The sequence below is a fragment of the Macaca fascicularis genome, chromosome 6 (assembly GCF_037993035.2).
Source record: "Macaca fascicularis isolate 582-1 chromosome 6, T2T-MFA8v1.1".
NCBI lineage: Eukaryota > Metazoa > Chordata > Mammalia > Primates > Cercopithecidae > Macaca > Macaca fascicularis.
Window position 1 is genome coordinate 184,115,291 of NC_088380.1, and position 25,606 is coordinate 184,140,896.

Genomic DNA, 25,606 nt, shown 5'->3' on the forward strand with positions numbered 1-25,606 from the left:
CTGACCTCGTGATCCACCCTTCTCGGCCTCCCAAAGTGCTGGGATTACAGGCTTGAGCCACCGCGCCCGGCCTCTTTTGTTTTCTTTAAGCATCCTCACTTACCTCCATCTTTCTACTTCCCTTCCTAGCCTCTAGTAATCATTTTTCTGTTGTCTATCAGCAGGAGTTCTATTGTTTTAATTTTTAGTTCTCACAAATAAGTGAGAACACATGAAGTTGGTCTTTCTGTACCTGGCTTATTTCATCTAACATAATGATCTCCAGTTCCATCTATGTTGTTGCAAATGATAGGATCTCATTCTTTTTCATGGCTGAATAGCACTCCATTATGTATATGTACCACATTTTCTTTCTTTATTCATCTGTTGAACACTTAGGTTATTTCCAAGTCTTGGCTATTGTGAACAGTGCTGCAATAAGCATGGGAGGGCAGGTGCCTATTTGAAATACTGATTTCCTTTCTTTTCTCTATATAGCTAGTCATGGGATTTCTGGATCATATGGTAGCTCTATTTGTAGTTTTTTGAGAAACCTCCAAACTGTTCTCTAGATTTGTACTAATTTACATTCCCACCTTTATGCACATCCTTGCCAGCATTTATTATTTTCTGTCTTTTGGATAAAAGCCATTTTATCTGTTTGAGATGGTATCTCATTATAGTTTTGATTTGCATTTCTCTGATGAGCAGTGATACTGAGCACCTTTTCATATTCTTGTTTGCCATTTGTATGTCTTTTTGAGTATTTTCTATTCAGGTCTTTTGTCCATTTTTAGGAAAACTGTTTAATTTGATTGTTATATTTTTCCTTTAGAGTTGTTTGATATCCTCATATTCTAGTTGTTTTGGGTTTTTGTTTTTTTCCCTTGGAGACAGGAGCTCACTCTGTCACTTAGGCTGGTGTGCAGCGGCGCAGTCATGGCTCAGTTCAGCCTTGACTTCCCAAGCTCACGCGTTCCTCCCAGCCTACCCTCCCAAGTTGCTGAAACTACAGGCGTGAGCTACCATGTCTGCCTGGTGTGTGTGTGTGTTTGTGCAAGGATGGGATCTTGCCAAGGTTGATCTTGAAATCCTGGCCTGGGCCGGGCGCGGTGGCTCAAGCCTGTAATCCCAGCACTTTGGGAGGCCGAGACGGGCGGATCACGAGGTCAGCAGATCGAGACCATCCTGGGTAACACAGTGAAACCCCGTCTCTACTAAAAAATACAAAATAAACTACCTGGGCGAGGTGGCAGGGCCTGTAGTCCCAGCTACTCGGGAGGCTGAGACAGGAGAATGGCCTAAACCACGGAGGCGGAGCTTGCAGTGAGCTGAGATGCGGTCGCTGCACTCCAGCCTGGGTGGCAGAGCAAGACTCAGTCTCAAAAAAAAAAAAAAAAAAGAAATCCTGGCCTCGAGCGATCACCCACCTTGGCCTCCCACAGTGCTAGGATTGCAGGCCTGAGCCACCAGGCCTGGCCTTTTCTTCTTTATAAATAAGATTATGTATTTATACTTGGTTTGATTTGATGACCTTATTCTTAAATATGGGCCGTTTAAGCTGTGGAAAAGTTTTAGTAGGCTTTGGATATCATATAAGTCAAGCATCTAAACAGGTATGTTTTTGTCTTGTATATTGCTGTCATCTCTTTATAACAACTTAATTTTATGGGAGTTTTTGGTAACTAAAACAATAACTGAGTCCTTAGAGTTGCGATAATTTCTATGATAATTGTTATGTAAAGCATTAGTGCTTCCCCCACTTCCCCTCGTCTTTACCTCAAGTTGTGTATCACTATAGATTCTCAGGAAGTTTTTTAAAAAAACTGTGGCTGGCCGAGCGTGGTGGCTCACGCCTGTTATCCCAGCACTTTGGGAGGCCGAGGCGGGCGGATCACGAGGTCAGGAGATCGAGACCATCCTGGCTAACACGATGAAATCCCGTCTCTACTAAAAATACAAAAAATTAGCCGGGCGTGGTGGTGCGTGCCTGTAGTCCCAGCTACTCGGAGGCTGAGGCAGGAGAATGGCGTGAACCCAGGAGGCGGAGCTTGCAGTGAGCTGAGATCCGGCCACTGCACTCCAGCCTGGGCGACAAAGCGAGACTCCGTCTCAAAAACAAACAAACAAACAAAAAAACTGTGGCTGGGTGCAGTGGCTCATGCCTGTAATCCCAGTACTTTAGGAGGCCGAGTTGGGTGGATTGATTGAGCTCAGGAGTTTGAACCAGCCTGGGCAACATGATGAAACCCCGTCTCTACAAAAAATATGTAAATGCCATGTGCTGTGGCTCACGTCTATGATCCCAGCACTTGGGAGGCAGAGGCCGGTGGATCACCTGAGGTCAGGAGTTCGAGACCAGCCTGGCCAACATGGCGAAAACCTGTCTCTACTAAAAATACAAAAATTAGCCAGGCATGGTGGCGGGTGCGTGTAATCACAGCTACTCGGAGGCTGAGGCAGGAGAATCGCTTGAACCCAGGATGCGGAGGTTGCAGTGAGTCAAGATTGCACCATAGCACTCCAGCCTGGGGGTGAGAGCAAGACTCTGTCTCAAAAACACACAAAAAAACAAATATGTATACACACACACGCACACACATAAAATATACTTAATATTTAATATAATGTTATATACATATGTAAATCAGTCTGGTGTGGTGGTGCGCGTCTGTAATCCCAACTACCTGAGAGCTTGAGGGGGAAGGATTGCTTGAGCCCAGGAGGTGGCAGCTACAGTAGGCTGTGATCGCACTACTGCACTCCAGCCTGCATTACATAGGGAGACCCTGTCTCAGAAACGAAAAAGAAAAAATTGTTGCACTATGGCTATTTTTTAATATTTAGCTCAACTGTAATTTTTGGATATGTCTGGGAAGAGATTGGTATCCAAGGACTATGTTCAATTTACATCGAAACAGGAAGCATATCCCATATGACCAGGAAATAGTTGAACCAGTTTAGGTTTTTTTTTAATTAATCCTCAGAAGTGCAACACAGGTTTGATTTGTAACTGTTGCTAGAAAAATTCATTAGTGAAAGTAAAGATCTCATCTAAAATTCCTTTAAACAGAGCTTTTGGCTCAAGAGCCACTTCTTAGTTAGAGTTGTAGAGATGTGTTAAGCCTTTAATGATTTTCGAAGCTGGTAGTGATGAGCTTTTCTGGGTTAGTTTAATGTAAAGTGATACAACATTGTCAATGAAATAAAGAAGGAATATAAGCTGGCCGCGTTGGCTCAGGCCTGTAATCCCAGCCCTTTTGGGAGGACAAAGTGGGAAGATTGCTTGAGACCAGGAGTTAGCAGCCTGGGGAACACAGGGAGACCTTATCTCTATTAAAAATAAATCTTCTGGGTGTGGTGGCGTGTGCCTTTAGTCCCAGCTATTCGAATTGCAACTGAAATCAACATGCCACTGCACCCCAGCCTGGGTGACAGACTGTCTCTCAGAAAACAAACCAACAAACAAAAAGAAATAATGGGAGGTTTTAAATCTAGTTAGCTTTTAGGTTGGATTTAAAACACTTTGCAAACAAATTCTAGCCATATTTATTTCTAATGCAAAAAACATGGTCTTTAGAGTTATTCAGATATGGATTTAAATTCTAATCTTTACAATTGTGACTTAACCTTTTTTTTTGAGATGGAATCTCTGTTGCCCAGCCTGGAATGCAGAGGTGCGATCTCGGCTCACTGCAACCTCCGTTTCCCAGGTTCAAGCGATTCTTCTGCCTCAGCTTCCCAAGTAGCTGGGATTACAGGCACCCACCACCATGCTCGGCTAATCTTTGTATTTTTAGTAGAGATGGGGTTTCACCATGTTGGCCAGGCTGATCTTGAACTCCTGACCTCCGGTGATTCTCCCATCTCAGCCTCCCAAGGTGCTGGGATTACAGCCATGAGCCACCGCACCCGGCCTGTGACTTAACCTTTTTGAGCCTCAGTTTCTTTATCTGCAAAATTGAGATAATGCTATATTGTAAGGTTGTGAGGGGTAAGCAAGATAATATATGTATATTAGTTTTGGGGGGCTGTTGTAACACAGTACCACAAACTGGGTGGCTTAAACAGCAGAAATTCTCTCTCAGTTTGGGAAGGTAGAAGTACAAACTAAAGTTGTCAGCACATTGTTTTGAGGACTGTGAGTGTTTATCTCTTCCCCCTGCCCCTCTCCTAATGTCTGACCTCAGGCTTTCCTTGGTTAATAGATTGTGTTCTGTCTGTGTTTTCACTTTGTCTTCCCTCTATTTGTGCCTGTCTTTGTTTCCAATTTTCTCCATTTTATTAGGAAACAGTTGTATTGAATTAAGGCCCACCCTTGTGACTTCATCTTGATCAACTGCAAAGACCCTACTTCCAAATAAGATCATATTCATAGCTGCTGGGTTATCTTGTGTGTGTGTTTATCTTGTGTGTGTGTATGGTGGCAGTGTACACAGAATTCAGCCCAATACCATATATAAAAAGGCTTAGCACCGGTATATTATTTCCAACTGAACCTATAGACATATTAGAAAAAGCCATTCTGAAATCTGTCAATCCTGCCAGTCTAAGCCTGGAAGATGCCACTTCTTTACTCACATCTTCTCTAATCTCTTTTCCCAAGTGTCTTGGGATCTGGAATTGTGACTTATTTGTGTCTCTTGTTGAGCTTTGTACATAGGTGTTTACTAAGTTTGTGTGTAGTTAAATTATGGGCTTAAAAGGGTTTATTTTGGCATCTCTCTCTGCAAGATAAAATTTTTAAGCTGGTCTTAAAGTCATCTTGCTTTTTTAAACCCTTGTTCTTATTTCCACTGTTTTCATGTTTAGAAGCTTTTCTGTGGTCCGGAATTCTTGCCTGTTTCTAAGTTTATTTATTAAGATCAGTTGGATTTGGTTATTATTGTCTATGAATGAAAGTATTAATGTATATTTATGTAGATGTATTTTTCCAGTGGGTTTGCATATATTATTTGGTCATGTAAATTTTTCAAGATAGAAGGAAGTAAATAGGGGTTTGTTAAAATCTTTACTCATGGTACCATCAATTTAACGAAACTTAAAAATTTATGTTTCTCAATGGCTTTGTTATTTAAAAAAATTTTTAAGGTCATCATTATTGCTTCAGCATAATTTATAATGTATCATATAACATATAGTGTATGTATAGCTGTGTTATTATCTTTAATATATGACATCTTCACTTAGCATATTTCATAGAGTTGCCATAGCATAATTTTTTTTTGGTTGTATAGGTGAGAAGTTTCTGTGTTGCCCAGGTTGACCTTGAACACCCAGCCTCACCTCCTTATGCACCAGGACAACGGGCCTGAGCCACCGCAGCTCCCAGCATAATTTTTTAAAACAGATCTCTTGGTGGATGTTAACTTTTGTCATTAAAAAAAAAAACAAAAACAAAAAACTGCTTCAACAGCTTGGGCAACGTGGTTATATTCCATATCTAGAAAAAATACAAAAGTTTTCCAGGCATGTTGGTGAGCATTGGAACGCTGAGATGGGAGGAAGGCTTGAGCTCAGGAGGCAAAGGCTGCAATGAGTGACGATTACACCACTGCACTCCAGCCTGGGAGGCAGAGTGAGAACCAGTCTCAAAAAAAAACACACAAAAAAACCAACCAAACAAAAACCTGCTTTAAATATCTTACCCTATAATTAGGAATTATAGGAAATTACTTTGAATTATTTTTGGGGGTTAAAATACTGGGAGCTGAATTACTAGGTATTTGTTTTGATGGTTTATTGTAGAGCAGGTGCTACTTTCCCAAGTTTGTGGCTTAGGAAACTGAGGCCAAGGTGACAGTTTGTGATGGAGTCAGAAAAGAGGATTTATTACTGCTTTCTCTGGTTCTGTGGTTCTGGCTATTGTCTTTACCTGATACCACTGACATATCTGTTGAATGCATGTATTTTATGATTATACTTCCAAAAATACAATGTAATCTTTTTGTAGAAGTTCTCTGAGGAGAAGACAGCCAACACCATGTGCTAGATTGGTTATGGTTAAATTTGTCATAAAGCGTATAATAACAATGAGGTTTTATTGTTATTGGATAACAGGAGAGTGGTTTAAGAATTTCCGCTCTGGAGTTATATCTCCCCAGGTTTGAATCCTTGGTTCTGTCACTTAATAACTATGTAACCACAGGCATGTAGTAAAATATGGGTAACAATGTATTTAAGAGGAACAGTGCCTTGCATGTAGCAAACATCATGTTACTTAATGTATTTGAAGTCATTTAGAACTTGAATAAATAAGCTCTGTATTTAGCAGTGATTGCCAAATCATATTTAAATAATCAAAAATCAAATTACATCATAAATTTATTGGAACCTACTCAGATTGCAGTTTTCAGTACAGATAAAATATTTGAGCTGGGCGCGGTGGCTCACGCCTGTAATCCCAGCACTTTGGGAGGCCGAGGCGGGCGGATCACAAGGTCAGGAGATCGAGACCACGGTGAAACCCCGTCTCTACTAAAAATACAAAAAATTAGCCGGGCGCGGTGGCGGGCGCCTGTAGTCCCAGCTATTCAGGAAGCTGAGGCAGGAGAATGGCGTAAACCCAGGAGGCGGAGCTTGCAGTGAGCCGAGATCGCGCCACTGCACTCCAGCCTGGGCGACAGAGCGAGACTCCGTCTCAAAAAAAAAAAAAAATAAATAAATAAAATAAAATATTTGTCTTTCCCATCGATTCTTGGCATCTCTTAAAGTTTCAAAGTCAATTAACTTTGAAGTCGTATTCTTTTTGAGAATTTACAAATTGATAACCATCAAAATGGTCCCTTAGGTTTTTTTTTTAAGGCAGATCTCGCTCTGTAGCACAGGCTGGAGTGCAGTAGGCATGAACATGGTCCACTGCAGACTCGAACTCTTGGGCTCAAGCAATCCTCCTACCTCAGTCTCCTAAGCAGCTGGGAGTACAGGCATGCACCACCATGCCCAGCTAATTTTTTAATTTTTTGTAGAGACGGGGTCTGACATGTTGTCCAGGCTAATCTCAAACTCCTAGGCTGGAGTGATCCTGTTGCCTCAGCCTCCCAAAGTGCTGGAATTTACGAGCAAGAACCACAGCATCTGGCCCCCTTAGGGCTTTTTATTTTATTTTATTTTATTCTTTTTTCTTTTGAGGCAGAGTGTAACTCTGTCGCCCAGGCCAGCGTGCAGTGGCGCAATCTTGGCTCACTGCAACCTCTGCCTCCCGGATTCAAGCGATTCTCTTGTCTCAGCCTCCCAAGTAGCTGGGATTACAGGCATGGGCCGCCATGCCTGGCCAATTTTTTGTATTTTTTTCTCTTTTTAGCAGAGACGGGGTTTCGCTGTGTTGGCCAGGCTGGTCTCAAACTCCTGGCCTCAAGTTATCTGCCCACCTCGGCCTCCCAGGGTGCTGGGATTACAGACGTGAGCCACTGTGCCTGGCCACTTAGAGTTTTTTAAAATAAAGTAAGACATAGTTCTTGTTTCATTTTCTAGTAGCTCTATATATATGGGAACTAATCCCAGTTTTGTTTTGTTTTTTTTTTTTGAGACGGAGTCTTGCTTTGTCTCGCAGGCTGGAGTGCAGTGGTGCAAACTCGCCCCACTGCAAGCTCTGCCTTTTGGGTTCATGACATTCTCCTGTCTCAGCCTCCCAAGAAGCTGGGACTACAGGCGCCTGCCACCACATCCAGCTAATTTTTGTAGTTTTGGTAGAGACGGGGTTTCACCGTGTTAACCAGAATGGTCTTGATCTCCTGACCTTGTGATCCGCCCGCCTTGCTTGGCCTCCCTAAGTGCTGGGATTGCAGGCATGAGCCACCACGCCTGGCCTTTTTTTTTTTTTTTTAAAAAAAAGAAAAGAGTCTCTCTCTGTCACCCAGTCTGGAGTGCAGTGGCTCTCAGCTCACTGCAACCTCCACCCACCGGGTTCAAGCGATTCTCCTGCCTTAGCCTCCCAAGTAGCTGGGTGGGATTACAGGTGCCTGCTAACACGCCTGGCTAATTTTTGTGTTTTTAGTAGAACGGGGTTTCACCATGTTGGCCAGGCTGGTCACGAACTCCTGACCTCAGATGATCCACTCGCCTTGGCCTCCCAAAGTGCTGGGATTATAGGCGTGAGCCAATGTGCCCATCAATCCCAGTATTTTTAATGAGATTGAACTTCTTTTTTTTTTTTTTTTTGAGACAGAGTCTCGCTCTGTCGCCCAGGCTGGAGTGCAGTGGCCAGATCTCAGCTCACTGCAAGCTCCGCCTCCTGGGTTCCCGCCATTCTCCTGGCTCAGCCTCCCGAGTAGCTGGGACCACAGGAGCCGCCACCTCGCCCTGCTAATTTTTTTGTGTTTTTAGTAGAGACGGGGTTTCGCCGTGTTAGCCAGGATGGTCTCGATCTCCTGACCTTGTGATCCGCCCGTCTCGGCCTCCCAAAGTGCTGGGATTACAGGCTTGAGCCACCGCGCCCGGCCTTTTTTTTTTTTTATTTTTTTGAGACGGAGTCTTGCTCTGTCCCCCAGGCTGGAGTGCAGTGGCGCGATCTCGGCTCACTGCAAGCTCCGCCTCCTGGGTTTACGCCATTCTCCTGCCTCAGCCTCCTGAGTAGCTGGGACTACAGGCGCCCACCACCTCGCCCGGCTAGGTTTTTGTATTTTTAGTAGAGACGGGGTTTCACCGTGTTAGCCAGGATGGTCTCGATCTCCTGACCTTGTGGTCCGCCCGCCTCGGCCTCCCAAAGTGCTGAGATTACAGGCTTGAGCCATCGCGCCCGGCCGGAGATTGAACTTCTATGAGTATTTAGAAAAATACTTTGCTATTTTCTCTGAGGCTTATGTCTGAAAGTAAAGTGTTAGCTGGGATTACAGGCGTGTGCCACCACTCCTGGCTATTACTATTGTTAATATACTAATAGAAATATTGATTTGAAAAACATATAGAGGGAGGGATTGCATTGGGAGTTATACCTGATGTAAATGACGAGTTGATGGGTGCAGCACACCAACATGGCACAAGTATACATATGTAACAAACCTGCACGTTATGCACATGTACCCTACAACTTAAAGTATAATAATAATAAATTAAAAAAAATACAACTAAAAAAAAAAAAAAGAAAAACATATAGAATATCACATGCTGAAGGGTCTGAAATCTCTTAATATTATTAAAAATTCTTTCTATAATTTTTTCTTCATTTTTCCCCCCCCTTTGTGTTTTGATCCAAGGACTAGATCAAGGATATCTTTTCCTTGGGATGATTTTCTTTATTGTGTTTGTTTTTAGTTCTTTAAAAATAAAGCCAGCTTAATTTTATTATCAGAATATGGATAGACTCATTATATAAAACAATTATAAATTGAGAACTATGTATAAAGGGCTATGTTATGAACAATTAAGATGAAATAATTTAGTTGTACTTATTTTGTAATTCTTTTTAGACTAGAGTATTTTCATTCTCAATTTTTCATACATTGCTTTTTCAGGAGGCTAATAAGAATGATAATACTGTTTCAAAAGATTTTGATTCTTACCGATGTCCCATGTTTTGTCTGTCTAAAGTGTCAAGCTAAGAAAAAGTCTACGCCACTGAAGTATGAAGTTGGAGATCTCATCTGGGCAAAATTCAAGAGACGCCCATGGTGGCCCTGCAGGATTTGTTCTGATCCGTTGATTAACACACATTCAAAAATGAAAGGTAATACTTGCAGTGATTATACATGTTAAAGGCAGTTGCTTTTAGAATAACTCAATTTTGTTATCTTTAATAATAATGTATTTTTTTCCTTGGAGCATTTTGTGAATGAATTGGTATTACATGTTTTATCTTTTGGGGCTTTTAAAAGTTTGTTTTACTCTATGATTTAAACCTCTCGTTTTTTTTTTTTTTTTTTTGAGACAGAGTCTTGCTCTTGTTGCCCAGGCTGGTCTGTGGTGGTGCAATCTCAGCTCGCTGCAACCTCTGGCTTGTGAGTTCAAGTGATTCTCCTGCCTCAGCCTCCTGAGTAACTGGGATTACAGGCCCCTGCCACTACACTTGGCTAATTTTTGTTTTTATTTTTGATTTTTTTTTGAGATGGAGTTTTGCTCTTGTTGCCCAGCCTGCAACGGCGTGATCTCGGCTCACTGCAACCTCTGCCTCCCGGGTTCAAGCAATTCTTCAGGCTCAGCCTCCTGAGTAACTGGGATTGCAGGCATGTGCCACTACGCCCAGCTAATTTTGTATTTTTAGTAGAGACGGGGTTTCTTCATGTTGGTCAGATTCGTCTGGAACTCCCGACCTCAGTTGATCTGCCTGCGTCAGCCTTCCAAAGTGCTGGGATTACAGGCATGAGCCCTGCACCAGGCCTAATTTTTGTATTTTTAGTAGAGATGGGGTTTCGCCATGTTGGCCAGGCTGGTCTTGAACTCCTGATGTCAGGTGATCCACCTGCCTCAGTCTTCCAAAGTATGGGGATTACAGGCGTGAGTCACTGCACCTGGCTGATTTAAACATTCTCAGTTATTCTGTTGATGCCAGGAAGGTGTTAGGCCATTTCTCTAATGTTTACATTGTCCAGAATCACCTTTTAGTATATTTACATATTTCTACTTTAATCAGGTTTGTATCATTTTTGATAATATAAATCTGAAACAATTGTAAATGGTTCTTATTAATAATTTTGAAGTTTAAAATTTTGATTTGGAGTATTTCCTTTAAATGCTATTGTTTATTTTTCAGTTGATTGTTGTGTTTGAATCTCAGGTACCTTAGCTGTAAATTACTCTAAAGGATGGGGCTGAAACTTGATTGATTGATTTATTTTTTTATGTTATGTTATGTTATGTTATGTTATGTTATGTTATGTTATGTTATGTTATTTTTTTGAGAAGAATTTCTGCTCTGTCTCCAGGCTGGAGTGCAGTGAGTGGCATGATCTCGCCTCACTGCAACCTTCACCTCCTGGGTTCAGGTGATTCTCCTGCCTCACTTCCCAAGTAGCTGGGACTACAGGCACCTACCACCATGCCTGGCTAATTTTTTTTTGTGTGTGTGTGTGACAGAGTCTCACTCTGTCGCCCAGGCTGGAGTACAGTGGCGCCATCTCAGAGTGGCAAGCTCTGCCTTCTGGGTTCACGCCGTTCTCCTGCCTCAGCCTCCCGAGTAGCTGGGACTACAGGCACTCACCACCACGCCCAGCTAATTTTTTTTGTATTTTTAGTAGAGATGGGGTTTCACCGTATTAGCCAGAATGGTCTTGATCTCCTCACCTCGTGATCTGCCTGCCTGGGTCTCCCAAAGTGCTGGGATTACAAGCGTGAGCCACCACGCTGGGCCAGGTTTTGTATTTTTAGTAGAGATGGGGGTTTCACGATTTTGGCCAGGCTGGTTTTGAACCCCTGACCTCAGGTGATCCTCCCTCCTCGGCCTCCCAAAGTGTTGGGATTACAGGCGTGAGCCACTGCACCTGGCCTGAAACGTGATTTGAGCTGTCCTTTTTTCTGTTAGGATGGCAGTGATTTTATTTTAGTTTTAATATATGTATTTTAGGTTGTGAAAGTCAGATGTTGATGAGATTCAGAAAAATCAGCTTACTCTCTACTTTGCTGTGATCTGCCACATTCTTCACTCCTTTCAACAGGCAACCAATTGATATTAATTTTTGTTGTTGTTGTTGTTTTGTTTTGAGACGGAATCTCGCTCTGTCACCTATGCTGGAGTGCAGTGGCGCAATTTCGGCTCACTGCAACCTTTGCCTCCTGGGTTCAAGCGATTCTCCTCCTGCCTCAGACTCCAGAGTAGCTGGGATTACAGGTGTGTGCCACCACGCCCAGCTAATTTTTGTATTTTAGTAGAGACGGGGTTTCACCATGTTGACCAGGCTAGTCTCAAACTCCTGACCTCAAGTGAACCACTGGTCTTGGCCTCCTAAAGTGCTTGGATTACAGGCGTGAGCCAGCACACCCGGCTGATATTAATATATTTATATATATATATAATGTTTTTTCGTGTAAATTATATTTTTATTTACATGACTAAATATATACTTCTTAGTCATCTTCCACATCTTTCCTTTATCACAGACAGAACACTGTATATTTTGCAGCTTGCCTTTTCCACATTGTGGAGATTTTTTTCATATTTTTATTATTCATTTATTTATTTATTTTTCTGAGACAGAATCTCATTCTGTTGCCTAGGCTGGAGTGTAATGACATAACCGCGCCTCACTGAAGCCTTGATCTCCAGGGCTCAAACAGTCATCCGACCTCAGCATCCTGAATAGCTGGGAGCACAGATGTGTGCCACCACACATGGCTTTTTTTTTTTTTTTTGCGTGGAGATAGTGTCTGCATATAGTGCCCAGGCTGATCTTGAAATCCTGAGCTTAATAAGGGATCCTCCCACCTTGGCCTTCCAGAGTACTGGGATTACATGTGTAAGTCACCATGCCTCTTTTTTTTTTTTTTTTAAAAGGATGGTTTCTCCAAAGTAGAATTCCTGGATTTGATTTTATATTTTGAATAGTGAAGTGCCTAAAAACCTTTATAAATTTTAGTTTCTTGGCTGGCCGCAGTGGCTCACATCTGTAATTCCAGCACTTTGGGAGGCTAAGGCGGGCGGATCACCTGAGGTCAGGAGTTTGAGACCAGTCTGGCTAACATGGTGAAACCCTGTGTTTACTAAAAATATAAAAATTAGCCAGGTGTGTTGGCATCCTCCTATAATTCCAGCTACTGGGGAGGGTGAGGCAGAAGAATGGCTTGAGCCCGGGATGCGGAGGTTGCAAGTGATCCAAGATCACACCACTGCACACCAGCCTGGGCGACAGAGCGAGACTCTGTCTCAAAAGAAAAAAATAGTGTGTTAAAAATTTGATACCTTGAGTAGGCACAGTGGCTCATGCCTATAATCCCAGCACTTTGGGAGCCCGAGGTGGGAGGATCACTTGAGCCCAGGAGTTTGAGACCAGCCTTGGCAACACAATGAGACCCTTTCTCTTTAATTAAAAAAAATTGTTGATACCTTATCCTTAGTGACCTGTCTGGATTTTTAAACTCTACTACTGGAAAACTATTTTAGTGCTCCTTTTCTAACCTCCCTGTCCTATGACTGCTGGTTTCTTACTCATTAGGGTGTATCTCTCTCTTCGTCTCTCTTTTGATTTAGGGTCTCGCTGTATTGCCCAGGCTGGAATGCAGTGGCGTGATCATGACTCATTGCAACCATAGCTTCCCAGGGTCAAGCAATCTTCCCTCCTATGCCTTCCAAGCAGCTGGGACTACAGGCATTCGCCACTATGCCTGGCTTAGTTTTAAATTTTTTTATAGAGACAGGGTTTTGCCTTGTTGCCCAGGCTGGTCTGAAACTCCTAGGCTCAAGCCATCTGCCCACCTGGGCCTCCCAAAATGCTTGAGATTACTGGAGGGAGCTACCGCACTCAGCCTATTTATAGTGTTTCTTATGCACACCAGTTCAGTCCATGCTATTTATTTGACAAATAGTAAATACCTTGTATAGATTGAGTACTGGGCTAGGTTTTAGGATCCGTTATTGGGCCATACATCAATACTGCTTGCTGTCATGAGAAATTAGAATCTAGTATAAGGGACAAGACACCAGAAAATAATCAAATGCATTATTACTTAACTGAGAAGTCTGTCCAAGGAATAATTTTGATGCCTGTTCAGTGATGTAACAGGGATAACTGACCTGGACTTTTCATCCAGTGGTGTTTGCTCATAAAGTTATCTCTGATCTGTTACTTGAGAGGATGAGTTGGGAGTTAACTAGGGAAGAGAGAAGAAGGTGGTTCCAGGAACATCAATTAGTATGTGCCCCAGCCCTGAGAAATCTGCAGCTCTCAGAGTAATGGAGGGTGGCACAGTATGAGGCTGCGAAGTAGGTATGGGACAAAATGTTCAGTGCCTTGTTGACTTTGTTAAAACTTTTTGTTATTTTTATCTCAGTAACAATGTATATAATTAAAAGGTATTTAGCAGGAACTGCCATGATCTGATCTGTTCATTTTAAAAATTCACTGTGGCTGGATTTTTGAACATGTGTTAGAGGGGGACCACAAATAAGTAAAAAGAGACGGTTAAAGAAGTCATTATTAGTGATTATGGTGTGATGAAAATTGTGAATAGAAAATAAAAACAGATTAGGAGGTAAAATGCATGTGATGTAGTAATGCATTGGATAATGTTGAATGAGGGAGAATGAAGTCCTGAGGCTTTCAGTTCTTAGGTTTCCATATCACAGGATGACTCCCACGTTTTTAGTTTCATCGCTGGATGGATGTGTAGATTGTCATTTACTGAGAGAACACTGGAGTATCTATAACTCAGAAAGGACATATTCTTGTTCATATTAGTTGGAGCCATGGGCAAGGCATGGGTGAGATTTTTTGGGACAGAAGATACTATGAGACAAAAGGTACGTTGAGGAACGCATCATTTGACATCTATATGGAAGAGACTGAGCTTGCCGAAAAAGAATGATGAAAAAGAATCAGATGAAACAGATGGAAGAGGAAAAGTAGTAGAATGTGACTAGAGTACAGTAGTATGTACTGGAGATATGTTCTAAGATTCTCAGTGGATGTGTGAAACTGGGTAGTACTGAATCCCATATATGTAATGTTTTTCCTGTACATACATACCTATTATAAGGTATCATTTATAAATTGGGCATTGTGGCCAGTTGTGGTGGCTAACGCCTGTAATCCTAGCACTTTGGGAAGCCGAGGCGGGCAGATTACTTGAGGTCAGGAGTTGAAAGCCAGCCTGGCCAACATGATGAAAACCCGTCTCTACTAAAAACACAAAAAATTAGCTGGGCATGGTGATGGACGCCTGTAATCCCACCTACTGGGGAGGCTGAGGCCAGGAGGATTGCTTAAACTTGGGAGGCGGAGGTTGCAATGAGCCGAGATCATACCACTGCACTCCAACCTGGGCGATGGAGCAAGATTCCATCTAAAATAATAATAATAATAAGAAGAAGTAAATAAAAAATAAATTGGGAATTGTAAGAGATCAGTAACAACTAATAATAAAACAGAGGCCAGGCGTGGTGGCTCACGCCTGTAATCCCAGCAATTTGGGAGGCTGAGGCAGGTGGATCACAAGGTCAGGAGATTGAGACCATCCTGGCTAACATGGTGAAACCTCGTCTCTACTAAAAATACAAAAAATTAGTTGGGCGTGGTGGCAGGCACCTGTAGTACCAGCTACTAGGGAGGCTGAGGCAGGAGAATGGCATGAACCTGGGAGGCAGAGCTTGCAGTGAGCCGTGATCGCGCCACTGCACTCCAGCCTGGACGAGAGTGCGAGACTCCATCTCAAAAAAATAAAAATAAAATAAAAATAAAACAGGGTCGGGTGCAGTGGCTCACGCCTGTAATCCCAGCACTTTGGGAGGCCGAGGCGGACGGATCACAAGGTCAGGAGATTGCGACCATCCTGGCTAACATGGTGAAACCCCGTCTCTACTAAAAAAAAGTACAAAAAGTTAGCTGGGCGTGGTGGTGGGCGCCTGTAGTCCCAGCTACTTGGGAGGCTGAGGCAGGAGAATGGCGTGAACCCGGGAGGCGGAACTTGCAGTGTGCAGAGACCGTGTGCCACTGCACTCCAGCCTGGGCGGCAGAGCGAGACTCCATCTCAAAAAAATAAATAAAAATAAATTAATTAATTAAAAAAAAAACAGAACAATTATACTGTAATAAAAGTTATGGGAATCTGTCCCCTACCTTCAACCCCAATAGCTTATTGTACTGTATCACAGGTAATTGAAACCATCGAAAATGAAGTTGCACATGAGCTGGGACCACTCTAGTTTAAGAAGGACGATGTGATCAATTTTGCTGAGTGTTGCCTAGAGAGCAAATAAAATGTCCATTAGGGATAAGAACAATCTTTTTTATTGTTGTTGGTTTGATTGTAGAAGTTAGATTGGACTGATTTGAGGCAATGGAGACAGAGATAGAGAAGGGAGGATGCTGCAGGTATATAGGATTCTGAAGGATTTTTATTTTTTGTTGTTATTTTTTATTTTAATATTCTTATTTTTGAGAAAGAGTCTTGCTCTGTCACTCAGGCTGGAGTGCAGTGGCACAATTACAGCTCACTGCAAGTTCCATCTCCCGGGCTCCAGCGCTCCTTCCACCTCAGCCTCCTGAGTAGCTGGGACTACAGGTGTGCACCACAACACTCGGCTAATTTTTGTATTTTTTGTAGATCTCCCTGTGATGCATGAACTGGTCTTGAACTCCTGGCCTTAAGTGATCCTCCCGCCTTGGCCTCCCAAAGTACTGAGATTACAGGTGTGAACCACTGTGCCTGGCCAACAATTTATTTTTGACTCTAGAGACAGGGAAGTTTCAAGATGAAGGTGCTAGCCAATTCAGATCCCAAGTGAGGGCTGTCTTCCTGACTTGTAGATAACCACCTTGTTGCTGTGTCCTCATTTGGCAGAGAGAGACAGTACTCACTCTCGAATCTTCTTATAAGGAGGCTAGTTGCATCATGAGGTCCTCTGCATCGTGAGGGATCTATTACTAATCTAGTAATAGTATTTAGTATTCTTAGTATATTTAGTGTATAAAATTAGTAAATCTAATTACTCCAAAGGCCTCACCTATAAACACCAACATATGGGGGGTCAAGGCTTCAGAATAATGCATTTCAGGAGGACACAGATATTTAGTCTGTAATAATCCTTTTTCATCCGTCTGGAATGACAGTTTTATTAACTCTGAGTTTTAAATAGTCATCAGTAAACTGAATTCATATCCATAGTGATAGTCTTTATCCTGTCTTTAGGTTTATATACTCAACCCCATACTTGAAGTTTTCACCAGGATATCAATTTGAAAATACATTCATCACCCTAACATGGAACCCCATACTCTTTAGCTTCCTCTGTCTCCATCTTTCCCACACCCATACGTGTTTGCCTTAAGCAACCACTAATGTACTTTCTGTGGATTTGCATATTCTGGATATTTTGTATATAGTAGGTCCCCAATTTGAGTTAGAATTTTTTGACCTTACAATGGTGCGAAAGCGACACACATTAAATAGAAATGGTACTTCGAGTTACCTGTAGAACCATTCGGTTTTTCACTTTGAATGTAGTATTCAATAAATTATACAAGATACTCAGCAGTTAATTTTAAAATAGGCTTGATGTCAGAAATTTTGCACAACTGTAGACCAGTGTAAGTGTTCTGAGCATGTTTAGCATAGGCTAGGTGTATTAAATACATTTTCTAATTATTCTTTTTTTTTTTTTTTTAGAGTCAGGGTCTTGCTTTGTTGCTCAGGCTGGAGTGTAGTGGCACGATGTCAGCTCACTGCAGCCTCTGCCTCTTGGACTCATGTGATCCTCTCGCCTCAGCCCCCCAAGTAGCTGGAACTACAGGCAAGCGTCACCATACCCAGCTAATTTTTAAATTTTTTTTGCAGACAGGGTCTCCCTGTATTGCCCATGCTTGTCTTGAACTCCTGGGGTCAAACAGTCCTCCTGCCTTGGCCTCAGAAAGTGTTCAGATTATAGGCGTGAAGCCATTGCGTCTGGCCAGCCTTCATATTCAACTTAATATTTTCAACTTATAATGGGTATGTCATGGAGCATCTGTGATTTGTTTATAACTTTTCCACAAATCTATTGTGCTCCTCAACTTACAATTGGGATAGATTCCCACTAGGAATGCATTGGTTCTGATTTTTCCCATACCCCCATCATTGGTTATTTGACTTTTAAAAAATAGACAAAGCATAAATTTAATTTTGTTGTTGTTGTTGTTGTTTTTTGAGATAGTATCCCATTCTGTTGCCCAGACTGTGGCAGGATCTCAGCTCATTGCAATCTCTGCCTCCTGGGTTCAAGCAATTCTCCTGCCTCAACCTCCCGAGTAGCTGGGACTATAGGCCTGTGCCACCACACCTGGCTAATTTTTGTATTTTTAGTAGAGACGGGGTTTCACCATGTTGGCCAGGCCGTTCTTGAACTCCTGAGCTTAAATGATCCTCCTGCCTCGGCCTCCCAAGGTGCTGTCCTGCCTCGGCCTCCCAAGGCACTGGGACTATAGGCCTGAGTCACCTTGCCTGGCCCAATGTTTTCATTGTTTCACATAGGCAGTTCAGTAGCATTAAGTATGTTAACATTGTTGTGTAGCCATTACCACTTCATCTCCAGACTGTTTCATCTCCCAAATTGAAACTCTGTACCCATTTACCAACATCACCCTAGCCCTTGGTAACCACTGTCTGTTCTGTTTTTTTTTTTCTCTATAAATTTGACTATTTTAGATACCACATATAACTAGAATCAGACATTTGTCCTATTGACCCCTTACTTCACTTACCATAATGTTTTCTAGGTTCATCTGTGCTATAGTATGTTTCGGAATTTCTCTCTCTTAATTTTTTTTTTTTTTTTTCTGAGACAGAGTCTCGCTCTGTTGCCCAGGCTGGAGTGCAGTGGCCAGATCTCAGCTCACTGCAAGCTCCGCCTCCCAGGTTCATGCCATTCTCCTGCCTCAGCCTCCGGAGTAGCTGGGACTACAGGCGCCCGCCACCTCGCCCAGCTAGTTTTTTGTATTTTTTTTTAGTAGAGACAGGGTTTCACCATGTTAGCCAGGATGGTCTCGATCTCCTGACCTCGTGATCCACCCATCTCAGCCTCCCAAAGTGCTGGGATTACAGGCTTGAGCCACCGCCCGGCCCTCTCTCTCTTAATTTTTTTAAAGGCTACATAATACTTCATTGTATTGTAAGTATCACATTTTGTTTTTCCATTCATCCATCAGAGAACATTTGGGTTGTTTCCCTTTGGCCATTCTGAACAATGTTTCTATAAACATTGTGTAAGTATCTGTTGTTTTTGTATTCTTTTTTTGTTTTTGGATGGAGTTTCACTCTTGTTGCTCAGGCTAGAGTGCAATGAGGTGCGATCTTGGCCCACTGCAACTTCTGTCTCCTAGTGATTCTCTTGCCTCAGTTGGGATTACAGGCACGTACCACCACGCCTGGCACTAATTTTTGGATTTTTAGTAGAGATGGGGTTTCGCCGTGTTGGCTAGGCTGGTCTCAAACTCCTGACCTCAGGTGATCCACCTCCCAAAGTGCTGGGATTATAGGTATGAGCCACTGCGCCCAACCTAAGCATCTGTTTTTTTGTTCGTTTGTTTGTTTTTCTTTTGTTTTTTGGAGACAGAGTGTTGCTCTGTCTCCCAGGCTGGAGTGCAGTAGCAGGATCTCGGCTCACTGCAACCTCTGCCTCCTGGGTTCAAGCGATTCTTCTGCCTGATACTCCCAAGTAGCTGGGACTACAGGCGTGCGCCACCATGCCCGGCTAATTTTTGTATTTTTAGTAGAGACGGGGTTTCAACATATTGACCAGACTGGCTAATGATCTGTTTTATGTGACTTTTTTTTTTTTTTTTGATACAGAGTCTTGCTCTATCGCCCAGGCTGAAGTGCAGTGGCACGATCTCAGCTCACTGCAAGCTCTGCCTCCTAGGTTCACGCCATTCTCCTGCCTCAGCCTCCTGAGTAGCTGGGACTACAGGTGCCCGCCACCACGCCTGGCTAATTTTTTGTGTTTTTAGTGGAGACGGAGTTTCACCGTGTTAGCCAGGATGGTCTTGATCTCCTGACCTCATGATCTGCCCACCTCAGCCTCCCAAAGTGCTGGGATTACAGGCGTGAGCCACTGCGCCCGGCCTATGTGACTTTTTAGTTATATAGTAAGTCTTTTTCAATTGTGGTGTTTTTTTTTTTTTTTTTTTTTGAGACAGAGTCTCGCTCTTCCTCAGATTGGAGTGCAGTGGCACGATCTTGGCTCACTGCAAGCTCTACCTCCTGGGTTCATGCCATTCTCCTGCCTCAGCCTCCCAAATAGCTGGTGGCGCCCGCCACCATGCCCGGCTAACGGGGTTTCACTGTGTTAACCAGGATGGTCTCAATCTCCTGATCTCGTGATCCGCCCGCCTCGGCCTCCAAAGTGCTAGGATTACAGGCGTGAGCTACTGTGCCTGGCCTTCACTTGTGTTTTTAAAAACATCTTTCAAATTTTGTTCATCTCATTGCCACTGCCTTAAAGTTCTAGTCATCTCGGGGCCACACTACTTTGGTGATGCTGGTCTATTGAGTCTTATTTCCTCTTATTGTATTGTTTATAGGTCAAGGATATTCATATTTCTAAGATGAAAAACTGAACCTTTTAAATGAGACTCCTCATTGCCTACAGGATAATGGCTAAAGGTTTTGGGGGGTGTGTGTGTTTGAGACAGAATTTCACTCTTGTTGCCCAGGCTAGAGTGCAATGGCGCGATCTCAACTCACTGCAACCTCTGCCTGTCGGGTTCAAGCGATTCTCCTGCCTCAGCCTCCCAAGTAGCTGGGATTACAGGCGTGCACCACCATGCCTGGCTAATTTCTTGTATTTAGTAGAAACAGGGTTTCACCATGTTCGTCAAGCTGGTCTCGAACTCCTGACCTCAGGTGATCCACCTGCCTCAACCTCCTGAAGTGCTGGGATTACAGGTGTGAGCCACTGCGCCCGGCTAAAAGTCGAAGCTGCAATGGCTAAGGTCATAACATGCCACGCAAACTCTTACATGTCTGGTTGCTGCCCAACCTTGATTAGTTTCCCTTTTCTTGCAGTTTATGATACAGTGTTCTGTAGTTTTGTTTTGTTTTATTCATTCATGCCTTTGAGGGTTCTATGCTCTCATACTATAATTCTATCTTTTATTCTATCTTTAAGTGTTTACTTTTTTGTTTGTTTGTTTGAGATGGAGTCTCACTCTGTTGACCAGGCTAGAGTGCAGTGGTGCAATCTCAGTTCACTACAAACCCTGCCTGCCGAGTTCAAGCAATTCTCATGCCTCAGTCTCTCTAGTAACTTGGATTGCAGGCATGTTGCACCATGCCTGGCTACTTTTTGTATTTTTAGTAGAGACAGAGTTTGACCATGTTGGCCAGGCCAGTCTCGAACTCCTGCCCTCAGGTGATCCGCCTGCCTCAGCCTCTCAAAGTGTTGGGATTATAGGCATGAGCCATCCCACCTGGCCAAACTGTTTAACTTTAAAAGTTGTTCAGTCTGGCGTGGTGGCTCACACCTGTAAGTAATCCCAGCACTTTGGGAGGCCAAGGCGGGCGGATCACCTAAGGTCAGGAGTTTGACATCAGCCTAACCAACATGGAGAAACCCTGTCTTTACTAAAAATACAAAAAATTAGCCGGGCGTGGTGGCGCATGGCTGTAATTCTGGCTACTTGGGGGGTTGAGGCAGGAGAATCGCGTGAACCCGGGAGGCAGAGGTTGCGGTGAGCCGAGATCGTGCCATAGCACTCCAGACTGGGCAACAAGAGCGAAACTCTGTCTCAAAAAAAAAAAATAATAAGTTATTCAAGTATTTCATTTGTCTCCTCCCACTTAATTTTTTTTTTTTTTTAAGAAATGAGTGTTTATTTTTGCAGTTGTTATGCCTTTTGTATTGTCATCTGTTTATATATGACTTACCCGTCAGACAGTGAGTTCTTTTTTCTCTTCCTCATGTTACTGGCACATCAGAAGTTCTTATCTGTTAATTGAATTTATTTATGTATTTATTTCTAAGACAAGGTCTTGCTGTACTGCCCAGGGTGGAGTGCAGTGGCGTGATCATGGCTCACTGTATTCTTGACTTTTTAGGATGAAGTGATCCTCCCTTCTCAGCCTCCCAAGAAGGTGGGACTACAGGCACATGCCACCATCCTCAGCTAATTTTTTAATTTTTAGTAGAGATAGAGTCTTGCTATGTTTCCCAGGCTGGTCTTGAACTCCTGGGCTCGAGCAGTCCTCCCACTTCTGCCTCCCAAAGTGTTGGGATTATAGGTGTGAGCCCCTGCACCTGGCCAATTCAATGTATTGATTCATGGGAGAGTGATTTATTTCTCAAATTGACTTTAAGAACCTCTATGTAGGTACACACGTGTGTATTAACCAGTTCCAGTTCCTGTGGGTGATTTTTATTGAAGGATTTAATTCAGTAGGTGGGAAATAAGGAGTTCATTTTTTTTTTTTTATCGGAGTTTGTTTTTAAAATGAACGAGACAACATAAATTTTTTTTTTTTTTTTTTTTTTTTTTTGAGACGGAGTCTCGCTTTGTCGCCCAGGCTGGAATGCAGTGGCCGGATCTCAGCTCACTGTAAGCTCCACCTCCCGGGTTTACGCCATTCTCCTGCCTCAGCCTCCCGAGTAGCTGGGACTACAGGTGTCCACCACCTCGCCCGGCTAGTTTTTTGTATTTTTAGTAGAGACGGGGTTTCACCCTATTAGCCAGGATGGTCTCGATCTCCTGACCTCGTGATCCGCCCGCCTCGGCCTCCCAAAGTGCTGGGATTACAGGCTTGAGCCACCGCGCCCGGCCGACAACACAAAATTTAACTAAGTTTTAGTTTCATTATTAAGCTATGTTTTTATAGAAAAACTACCATGTGTACACTTTTGAAACCAGAAGTTACCGTTGACAGTTCAGTTTATAAATCCCTTCCTTCCTTTGTCTTTCTTTTTTCATTTTTCATTCTGAAGGAAGTAGTCATTCCATAATTCTTCCAAAGGTTATTTGGATTCTTTTCTGTGTTTTGAAACAAGATGTGGTTGTTACAAGGGAACTAGATGTGAGTTAAAGTGAATTTTCATATGAAATGATTTTTATTTCCTTTTATTAAAAGTGACAAATTGTTAAACATGTGTTGTCATCTCTTTCTTTTGTGACACTTTTTAATGTAATAGAAGTTGCTAATAAAATTGTAAATGTGTGGAAGATAACATATACTAGATGACTTTAATTATAATCTTTTCTGTATAGGATTTATGTTTTCATATTTTTAATTGTGTGTATAGAACTTTAGACAGCCAAGAAATTATAGGCTAAACTGGATTTATTTTTGGTTTTATTACTGGTAGGCTTTCCTTTTTCTTTTAAAATTTCCCTAATTTGAAATACCATATTTCACTTTCTTTGCAAAACCAGTGTTTGACCATGCACTTGTTCTCTCTGAAGTTATTGAACTTACTATATCTAAAATATCAAAGCCATACATTATTTTGGGGGTGTGGTTGTGGGGAGGAATCCATGCAAAGCACCTTGTGTGGTGCTTGTGTATGAGTAACTACACTATAAATGTTAACAGATCATACATGTTGCTTTGCTGAAACATTTCTTCCTCTTTTTATTTTAGCCTAGTGTTTTTCATGTTTTCTTGTTGTTGTTGTTTTTTGATATTTTTGTTGCTGTGGGCTTATCACATGTCTTCTGTATTTTTGGAACAATGAAATTATAGACTGATAGTGAAAGAGACTTACCTGTCTACTGTCTTGATTTCTTCTTTGTAGTTAATCTACATTTAACTGGTTTTGAAGCTATATGACATCATCAGACTAGACTACTGATTCTTTCATAACCTCCTGTGTATTTTCTTGCAACACATATAGAATACTTAAAATTTTCCTTGAGTATGATCTACTCCAGATTATCTAGTTCAGTGGGCATGTTAGTTGTTTCCAAACAGTCTTCTCTGGCAGCAATGATGTGGCTATTGTCTTAATTATGAGAAGTAATTTCTTTGATTAATGATTCTGATTCTTTTACCCTTAGTTTCCAACCGGAGGCCCTATCGGCAGTACTACGTGGAGGCTTTTGGAGATCCTTCTGAGAGAGCCTGGGTGGCTGGAAAAGCAATCGTTATGTTTGAAGGCAGGCATCAATTCGAAGAGCTACCTGTCCTTAGGAGAAGAGGGAAACAGAAAGAAAAAGGATATAGGCATAAGGTAGGAAAAGAAAAAGGCTTTTTATTGAATGACAGAAGCAAGTAAGAAAAATAAAGAAAATAACCTTTTATTTATTTTCGAGACAGAGCCTTGCTCTGTTTCCCAGGTTGGGGTGCAGTGGCGCAATCTTTGCTCACTGCAACCTCTGCCTCCCAGATTCAAGTGATTCTTGTGCTTCAGCCTCTTGAGTAGCTGGGATTATAAGCGAGCACCACCACGCCTGGCTAACTTTTGTATTTTTATTAGAGACAGGATTTTGCCATGTTGGCCAGGTTGGTTTTGAACTCCTGAGCTCAAGCAGCCTGCCTGCCTTAGCCTCCCAAAGTGCTGGGATTACAGGTGTGAGCCACCTTTTAAAAATAATTATCGACTTGACAGTTACCAAAGAGGAGGCAAGGAAAAAGCATTATATTTTTGAAATGTAAGTTATTTCCTTTGGTAGTAGAATATCTGTGAGAAAATAGCTAGGGAGCAGATACAGTGGGCTGAGGCTAGCTTGTGACATATTTATACTCAATTTTTTGATAAATTATTTTAGTTATCTTTACTGTTGTCACTCAGAGTAGTGAAAATTATGACAGCATGACCATTCTTTTGTTATATTTTATGCATGAAGAAAGTGATCATTAAAATGAAATATTCTGCTTCTTGCCCCTTGGACTAATTATTTCTATTAATGAGAATAATACAGTTTTTTGTTTGTTTGTTTTTGGAGACAGAGTCTCACTCGGTCACGTAGGCTGAAGTGCAGTGGCATGCTCTTGGCTCACTGCAACTTCCGGCTCCCAGGTTTGAGCCATTCTTGTGCCTTAGCCTCCTGAGTAGCTGGGATTACAGGTGCCCGCCACCACGCCCTGCTAATTTTTGTATTTTTAGTAGAGACAGGCTTTTGCCATATTGGCCAGGCTGGTCCTGAACTCCTGACCTCAGGTGATCAACTCGCCTCAGCCTTCCAAAGTGCTGGGATTATAGGCGTGAGCCACCGTGTCCACCGAGAACAATAAGGTTTTTAATAAATTTTTTTTTTTTTTGAGACGGAGTCTCGCTCTGTCACCCAGGCTGGAGTGCAGTGGCCAGATCTCAGCTCACTGCAAGCTCTGCCTCCCGGGTTCACGCCATTCTCTGGCCTCAGCCTCCCGAGTAGCTGGGACTACAGGCGCCCGCCACCTTGCCCGGCTACTTTTTTTTTTGTATTTCTTAATAGAGACGGGGTTTCACCGTGTTAGCCAGGATGGTCTCGATCTCCTGACCTCGTGATCCGCCCGTCTCGGCCTCCCAAAGTGCTGGGATTACAGGCTTGAGCCACCGCGCCCGGCCTTAATAATTTTCTTTTTTATGTTTGTCAGTGCCTAAGTCTAAAGTTTCTACTCTAATTATATTTCAACCATCAGTATTGTGGCTTTTTTTCTTTTGCTTGATGTTTTATGTTAAATTTGGCTTAGAAAAATACAAGCTTATTTTAATACTCTTTTTTTCCTCCAGTTTTTTTATTGTGTTAAAATATATATAGTATAAAAATTACTATCTTAAACACTTTTAAATGTACAGTTAATGGTTTTAAATACGTTCATAATGGTGTGCAAACATCTCACAATTATTTTCATCTTATAAATTTGAAACTCTTTAACCTGTTAAACAGTAATTCCCCATTTGTCCTTCTCCCATCCCCTGTCACCACCATTCTACTGTTTGTCTCTAAGATTTGATATTCTTTTATATTCAATTCTAGAAGGAGAAATAATAGTTCTTATTTTGGTGTTTTATACTCCCCTGGGTCTAAATACTTGTATTTATTATTATTAGTCTTTGATGCGGGTTTCTCTCTATGTTGTTCATGCTAGACTGCTGTGG

General features: G+C 42.3%; 1 protein-coding gene across 20 annotated transcripts in view; it reads left to right on the forward strand.

Annotated features, from left to right (window-relative positions):
* Positions 1 to 25,606, forward strand: part of NSD1 (nuclear receptor binding SET domain protein 1) — a 179,158-nt gene that overhangs the window by 57,813 nt on the left and 95,739 nt on the right. For 19 of the 20 annotated variants that reach the window (XR_012414421.1, XR_012414422.1, XM_045394572.2 and 16 more), the window contains 2 exons: positions 9,508 to 9,643; positions 23,583 to 23,755. Coding sequence is in view for 17 of the 20 variants with exons in the window: in XM_045394572.2 (XP_045250507.2) it covers positions 9,508 to 9,643; positions 23,583 to 23,755 (309 nt within the window). In the remaining 3 variants the exon portion in view is untranslated. Of the gene's footprint in view, positions 1 to 9,507; positions 9,644 to 17,229; positions 17,354 to 23,582; positions 23,756 to 25,606 lie in introns of those variants that run through there. The other variant, XM_065547099.1, reaches the window with a different exon arrangement.